This window comes from Engraulis encrasicolus, chromosome 4, assembly GCF_034702125.1.
Source record: "Engraulis encrasicolus isolate BLACKSEA-1 chromosome 4, IST_EnEncr_1.0, whole genome shotgun sequence".
NCBI classification, from domain to species: Eukaryota; Metazoa; Chordata; class Actinopteri; order Clupeiformes; family Engraulidae; genus Engraulis; species Engraulis encrasicolus.
The window spans coordinates 14,822,149-14,830,722 of NC_085860.1; the positions used below are offsets into that span (position 1 = coordinate 14,822,149).

Genomic DNA, 8,574 nt, shown 5'->3' on the forward strand with positions numbered 1-8,574 from the left:
ATTTGGTGCGTATACACGTGTAGACATTTGGGATGGGGGTGCGCGGCTTGTCTTGGGAACAGCTAAGGGGGTGCGTTCAGAAAAAAAGGTTAAGAACCACTGGTATAGAGTATGGTTATCATAGGTGTGCACAGATAGGAACGTGGTGGTGCTAAAGCACCTGCCCCTTTGCCCTACTGGACTAAAAAAGACCCTTTTTGAAAGTGATTTAATGGATTTTTTCCCCAATGTAATGTGGTCCATGTTGATTTGATCATCTACGGTACAAATGCTAGCTTCAATACGCATTTACGCTGTGACGTGTGACGTGTGACGTTTGCCATGTGTGTTACACCCTTTTTTGGATGAAAACCAATGCAAGTCAATTGGTGGTGTTGGGAAACAATAAACGAAAGATAAGGACCTGTAGACTAGCGTTGTTCACGCTCAACATTCCGAAAATGTGTTTTGTTGCCGGCTGTTCAAATAATATAGCCAAATAGCCATGGCTCAAGCATGGACTGTGTTCATTTAGGCTAGCCGACATAGCATGTAAGTTAATGAGACATTCGGTTTGTTTTCCCCAAAAAGGGGGCGTAATTCACATTCACGAGCAAAGTACCCGGATGGCCGTTCATGCGTATATCCAAGTAAGGCAGCCGGAAGTTCCATATGCCCTCCGCCCCCACCTCGAGCACCTGACCCCCAAAATGTCTGTGCACGTCACTGACGGCTATACTTCTTTTTTTTTCCAAGCTGCTGTTTCTGTTAATGTGTGCTCTCACTGGCAGCGGCCAAGATCAGGCTTTATTTTTGAATGAACTGGGGGCTCATTGGCAGTGCAGCAGTCAGGAAGACAATCTATTTTATAAAGCTTATAAGCTCCTTCATTGCACTTTGTGAATTTTAAAAGTCTCTCTGTATTAACATACCTTTCACAATTTGGCGCTTGAAAAATTGGAGGCCACATACAGTCACATTCATCCAAATGAATGATAATCCAGAGGTGAAATGGATGAGAGCAGCTGTGTGCTGTTGCTGTAACGTTTGACCTTAAAAAAAAAGAGAACACAGTTGGTATCAATGTGTGTCATTGAATAGTAGGCCTAAATGTTGTATTGTTAAAATTTCAACATTTTAATGTTGATGTCAAGTAACCATGACAAATGTGTGCTTGCATTATATTGATATTCCTTCTTTAAAAAATAACTTTGTTCATTTCAATTTATTTCAAGTGTTTAAGAAATGGGCTACAATGAAGTAGGCTACAGTGAGAAATAAAGGTCGAAGGGGTCGTTTATCCGAGCTGTCACATCTTACAAACTGGATAACAGATCTGCTTGTGCCAAATGACTTAAAACGTAGGACGCAGGCTGCAGAGATGAACAGAAATGATGGAGGCATCCTGCTGTATAGTGCAGAAGCCCACTGGGATTACAAGGCAAACATTGCATAACTAATTTGACAAGATAAGTGATGCAATGCCACTCCCACCACTGAGCGCGTTATCATATAACACAGAAAGACACAGACATAAAACCGTTGTCATCGTCTGTCAATAGTTGTATAGTTCCCCCGAGAAAACAATACAATATTGCAGCGTTTTTAAAAACCTATCCTCAAGTGGACTTGGTCGACGGCAGCGAATATTTCGTCGTGTGTTGCGTGCGTCCAAACCGGCTCCCGTAAGTGTGGGGGGCAGATTCCACTCGCATGATGTACGGTGCCCTTCCTTAACAGCAGATATACAGCTAAATGCGATTTTTCCTTTTCAAATGTGGGCAACTGGATGGTTTATCGAGCGCAAAATAACCGTGCCATAGTGAAAAGATGAAACGCCTCCATGATTTCCGTCCACAAGCGGAGTTCAGTTCTAGCCGCAGATTCTAACCTAATCGGATGGTTACGAATAACGTCGCACAGGTGTTCCTAGAAAATGCACGGTAATATTTCAGTGCTTGCATACACTGCACATGACATAATGTTGTTCTAGGTGGAGACAACATCGTCAGCTCTGACACAGGCATCATCACCGCTTCAGCTGCTTCCATTTAATCGCGACTCTCTCTCTCTCCTTTCCTCCTGTACCCACGGCATCCCTGTCTGACGGAGGAGGCTGACGGCAGCTAGGGATGAAAAAAGGATGCCCACCGTTGCCACCACCACTACCACCGGACTGCGTCTGACTCTGAGGTAGGCGACATCGCTACAGCTTTCGCGAAATCATCTCGGGCACTTCCTCGGTTTCTACACGACCAAAAACAGGCTGTCTTGCTGTTTCAGAAGAGATCTGGGGAGATGTTCCTTAGCTACAGCAATGATAACCCGTGATACGAATACGTTGTACGATTCTGCCGCAGCCACGAATACATTTATTTCTGGGTATCACAGTGGAAGTGGCCTAATTTGTCTGAATCGGTGGTAGACCTGGTTACGCGTGACTTTTATTTCTTATTTTGTGAAATACCAAAATGGCACTGTAAAGGTGTTTGTATCAGGCAATAGATGTCATCAATCCACACGGACGGCGGGGAGTTAAGTAAATACTGATACCTTGTGTTGACTTTGAGCCTGTTTTTTTCCTATCCATAACGTAAACCTCGAAGGACACAATGCTCTGATCTTTGAACAGCCTCACTTCTCAGAGAACACAACTGCCACTAAAACTCTCATTTACCTACACGCTTTCGAATTGAGCAAACGGGCTAAGCCCTGTGATTAACCATTTGCAAACTAACTTTCAGAAGAATAGTTCTAGGCTATGATACCAGGAGTTGCTGCCAATATGATGCCCTCCGCAGAAGCCGCGAAAATCTACCAAACTAACTATATCAAGAACTCACGCTCCATTGGATTGTTGTGGTCAATATTCACCATTCTGTTCGCCATCCTCAATGTGGTGGTTTTCATGCAACCATACTGGATAGGGGACGGCATGGACACGCCACTGGTCGGCTACTTCGGTCTCTTCCACTACTGCGTCGGCAGCATCGGGAACAACCGGGACCTGACATGCCATGGAACCTTCACGGAGTTTGCGGCCATTCCTTCCACCGCCTTCAAGGCCGCGTCGTTCTTCGTCGGAACGTCCATGATGCTCGTGCTCTCCTGTATCGGCTGTTTCGTCCTCTTCTTCTTCTGTAGCACTCACACAGTCTACAAGATCTGCGGCTGGATGCAGCTGATCTCAGGTGAGTGTTCCTCCTGTCCAGTTTTAATTGAAGTTATGGCACCGGATGTCCTTGTGGATAGTCCTATTGCTGATCTGCAAAAAGTCAACAACAAAAAAAGTCTTAACCTTCAGTAGAAACTTGTTTGTGCTGGGCGCATGGGTAGCAGTGTATATGTGTGTGTGTGTAGTGTGAAACCATCAGAAGCTGTCCTATTTGGGGCCTGTGGTCCAAAGTTGGCCCTCAAAGCTTTTAAAATATAGGGCCTATTTTTTTTTTTTTTGCTTCCACCAGTAGCCTACCTTTTGAGCTTACAGTTGGGATATTTCTTATTATCTGATCTTATAACAAACAAGCTCATCAGCTAGGTGCGTTACATGGTGCTTGGTTTTTTGTTGTTGTTGTTGTCTCAAGGCACATTCACCATATTCCCTTTGAAAGACAAATTGGGCACCCCTGAAGTAAGCAGTGGCCAAATACTGACTGAAATCCGAAAAACACTCATACTCAGTTCTACAGCTAGATAAAGTTTGCGTATAGGCCTACTAAAATAACCAAGCCTGACCTCACGCTCCAAAAAGTTTGGTTGGTAAATTGAGTTGGTAAGTTTGAGATTTATAGCCCACTATTTACCAACTCAATCTAAATTAATTAGCCCCCTGCATTGTAGTTGCTTTATTCACACATACTGTGTAGGCCTACTACCGTATACAAATACTTTAGCCTACTGTGAATGACCTGTTGTGAATGTGAGTAAAACACACACACACACACACACACACACACACACACACACACACACACACACACACACACACACACACACACACACACACACACACACACACACACACACACACACACACACACACCTCTAAATCACATCTCCAAATGGCAATTGAGTAGACTATTTTTTTAAAAGCCTACGTTAGTAAATTATGCATCTCAGTACTGCAATAACAATATCTTTTAGCCTCTCTCCTCGTGCGCACACTTTCCAAAAGGGGGTATTTGTGCGCTCCCATGTGTGTAGGCCAGGGTGTATGTCTCTGTCCATGGTCATTCGGTTGCACCAGTGTGGGTCGTGGCATGACATTTGTGGACATATTAGGCCTGTCTGTCTGTCTGTCTGTATGTCTGTCTGTCTGTCTGCCTGCTGCCTAGCTGTCTGCTTAATCCACTGCATCAGTGGTCACTCAGTGTCCATGCAGCCTGGGCCAGCCTGCTCTGCCCTACGGTACGGTAGGGCTGGATTAACGCACAGGCTAGATATGGCTGCAGCCCAGGGGCCCCCACAGGCTAGATATGGCTGCAGCCCAGGGGCCCCCACAGGCTAGATATGGCTGCATCCGAGGGGCCCCCACTAGCTAGATATGGCTGCATCCGAGCGGCCCCCACAGGCTAGATATGGCTGCAGTCAAGGTTAAGTACAGTTGGTAGACATGTTATCCTTAATTCCAAGATCGTAATTATGACACAGTCTATGTAAATTTTTCATGAAATTTGTCTTCTTTGGAGGGCAGACAGCAACCTTTAGCCTAGGGGCCCCCAGGGCATCTTAATCCGGCCCTATAGTAGCCTTCACTGCCCACCTGATCGGGGCGAGAGCCCCTCCTCCTCCCCTCTTCCCCTCTTCCCCTCCTCCCCTCTTCCCCTCCTCCCCTCCCACTCCCAAATGTCCATGGCCCAAGAACCCCTCCTCCCCTCCTCCCCTCCTCCTCTCCTCTTCTCCTCCCCTCCCACTCCCAAATGTCCATAGCCCATGGCCTTCACTGCCCAGTGCCCACCTGATTGGGGCCAGAGCCCCCCCTCGTCCCCTCCCCTCCCCTCCCGCTCCCCAATGCCCATGGTCCGTGGCCTGGATGTCGGGCCGGCCGGAGTTGCCAGAGCGGCAGACTCACACATGGCTGCCGGACGAAGCACAGAGCACAGCGCAGGCCCACACGACACCTCAAGCCAGGCCCACGCTTCAAGCCAGGCCCACGCCTAAAGCCAGGCCCACACGACACCTCAAGCCAGGCACACACGACACCTCAAGCCAGACCCATGCCTTAAGCCAGGCCCACGTATCAAGCCAGACGCACGCCTAGCCTGCCTGCCTGCCTGACTGCCTGGCCTGCCTAGCCTGCCTGCCACACAGACAAGGGGGTGATATGGCTCTTCATTGAACGTGCTTGATATAATAAGTTGCTTTTTCTTGGGTTTAAATTAACACACTCTGTCCTATTCTAATGAGCGCTCCACTGTGGTGACAGTGTCTCTGCAGTCACTAGCAAAACGAGACATTGCACACACGCACAAACACACACACACACACACACGCACAAACACACACACACACACACACGCGCGCGCGCACACACACACACACACATGCACATACAAACACACACACACACACACACACACAAACACACACACACACACACACACACACACACACACACACAAACACACACACACACACATGCACATACAAACACACACACAAACACACACACACACACACACGCACATACAAACACGCACACACACAGACCTCCACAGCTAGCTGAGCAGCGAGAAGAGAAGAGCAGTGCTTGGCTTGGCTGTCAGTGTGCCAGAGAGAGCAGTGAGAGCTCTGTGTAATGAGGTCCTATGCCACTTACTGTATCCTCCCAAACCTTCATATAGGCAGGGCCGGATTAATGCACAGGCTAGATATGGCTGCAGCCTAGGGGCCCCCACCTGGCAGGGTGCCCCTGATATGCCAAAAGTGGAAATTTGCGAAATTGTGACAGGATGCAATATTGAAAAAATCACATGTCATGTTGAGTACAGTTGGTAGACATGTTATCCTGAATTCCTAGCTTGAAATTATGACACTGTTTATGTACGTAAATTTGTCACGAAATTTGCCTTCCAGGGGGGCCCACATCAACCTGTAGCCTAGGGGCCCCAGACCATCTTAATCCGACCCTGCCTATGCCACTTACTGTATCCTCCCAAACCGTCATACAGCATTCTGTGTCATCTTCAGATATTAGCCAGACTCACAGCCAAAAAGTCACAGGTGCTCTCTGGGCCTAATAGTTTCTTTGGAATCCCACCGCACCAAACTCAGGCTTGGTGATGTTCAAAAAAAAAAGAGATAGAAAAGTCACGAACGAACAGCGTGGCGCTTTCTAAAGTGGCAATGGAAATGACACGACACTGTATTGTATGCCTTTCCAGATAGCTTTGAAAGGTACTCTTTTTGAGGGGCACTGAAGGACAAACTATGTTTTTGAGTATGTTGAAAGGTGACGGTGCAGGGATTTTTTTGGGGGGATGTGTCTTGCCAGAACACGAAACCTTCCCATCTATGTCAGGCAGACTCATGAGATTTTTTTGGGAAGAATTTTCAAAGGGTTGTCAGGCACCCGGCCAACTTACTTAGGGTTTTTTTTCATACCATTCATGATAGGACCTCTTTTTGGATTGGGAAATGTCTTCATGTACTGTACCCAACTTGACCCACTATAGTGTTTCTCCCATGAGCATCCAGAATAAGGATAGACCGATTTATATATCGATATCGGTATCGGGCCGATATTTGCATTTTTTAAGTGTATCGTATCGGCCGATACCCGTGTGGTTTTGGCCGATACGCAATATTTATTATTTTATGTCATTCTGTTTTCATTAAAAGTACTAAGACACTTAATTTTTGTATTACTTGATTGTTAGACATTACTTGATTGTTAGAGTGGGTGTTTAAATGTTACAAGTTCTACCTCAATTTGATAATGTTAAAGGAATGTTTATTTTTAACTTGAGACCTGGAATATTTGTCATTTTTTAACCTTTTTTTAACCCATATCGGCCCCAAATATCGGGTATCGGAAATCGGGTATCGGCCAAGGGTGATGAAAAAAAATCGGTATCGCATCGGCCATTGAAAAACCTGTATCGGTCGACCCCTAATCCAGAAGCTTATTTTTTTATTACAAGTCTGGATTCATCCAATGCTCATCTCAAATGTTGTCAAAACTCACCCAAACTTAGTAAATACCCTTGTACCAGAACAAACACAGTGGTATATTTCAACTGATGTCACTACTTCTGCAATGAAATTCTAGGGTAACCTATGAGTAGTAGTAGGCATACAATACCAGTACTTGTATTTTTTTAAAAGTATATTACTCTATATCGATTGATTGTAATGATTCATCCTGATTCAGGTGCCCCACATCCAAACACATGTCTTGGACCACAGGCTGCTTTATTCTCTGCTCCTTCTCTCTCTCTTCCTCTCCATTTTGAAAAGTGAGTGTGCAAATTCAAAGTGAATTTTTGCAGGTACTAGTAGTGTCAGATGGAGGAAGAAGGTTTGTTTGCGTACTGCGCTTACGGCATGCTAAAAAAAAGACAAGTTCAGTAGATGCATAAAAACATACAATGTTTAGATCCCCTGGATCTTGATGTTTTGCTTTTCTCCTGTAACATGACTTGACTCCTTTTACTCCCTAATCTTTCTTATATTAACGTTGCCCCATATTCCCCTTAATATTCGCTGTGCACTTTTTAGTAATGCTGACACATGAGTTTAAAGGAAGTAAAAAAGGATGCCTGCCCCTGGTAACATAGGAACTGAACAGATGAGTAATAATGGATAGGATTTATTAGAAATATTATAAGACTCCCGATACGAGATACTGTATATGAGACGATACTTTTGGATATTATTTATATCATTTTTAAAATGCATAATAAGTAAAATACACAAATTAATGTATAGCTTAAACAATGGGAATAGAGACTCTTGATCACTTGCACAAAAGCTCCCACTTCAGTCTCAAAAAGTCTCGAACATTGCGACATTACATGACACATACACTACATTTTAACAACAGTGTGGCTTTAGGTTAGGGTCATAAAAACTAGCAGAGGTACGGTTGAGAAATATTTAAAAACTTGCTTCATGGGGCTTTAAAAATACTCCCAGAGATAGACATGGGTGCCACTGCACTGACTTTTAAGTTAGATATTTATAAGTACTGTGCAGTGTGTTTGTGAGAAATGTATAAGGTTGGTCACGTGTGTGAGTTGTCTAAGTGTAATCCAGAGTATATCCAGAGGCAAAAGCCCAACCGGTGGGGCTGGACTTGCATCGAAAAATCGGGCCGGGCATTTTTGGTGTAGATCAGCCAGCCCCTCACACAGCCAGAGGTGAAAGTAGAAAGGTGTGCACAGGTGCGTAGCACCGGTATAGAATTTACAGCTGGTGCGCAGTGCCGGTAAGAGAAGAGGTTTAATGCTGTCCAAAATTCCACATTTGAAAAAAGTAAGGTCTGCTGTTTTAGTAGAAAACACATACAACCACACTTTGCCATTTGAGACAAGTCTCCTCTTATAAAGAGACACTTGAAATAGTCATGCAGCGATTATAGATATGTAATGCTCA

At 45.0% G+C, this 8,574-nt stretch overlaps 1 protein-coding gene across 1 annotated transcript in view; it reads left to right on the forward strand.

Annotated features, from left to right (window-relative positions):
* Positions 1-2,598: 2,598 nt before the first annotated feature.
* Positions 2,599-8,574, forward strand: part of LOC134446719 (LHFPL tetraspan subfamily member 3 protein-like) — a 69,520-nt gene continuing 63,544 nt past the window's right edge. Inside the window, exon 1 of the mRNA XM_063196027.1 lies at positions 2,599-3,170. Coding sequence (XP_063052097.1) covers positions 2,741-3,170 — 430 coding nt within the window. The 5' untranslated portion in view covers positions 2,599-2,740. The remainder of the gene's footprint in view (positions 3,171-8,574) is intronic.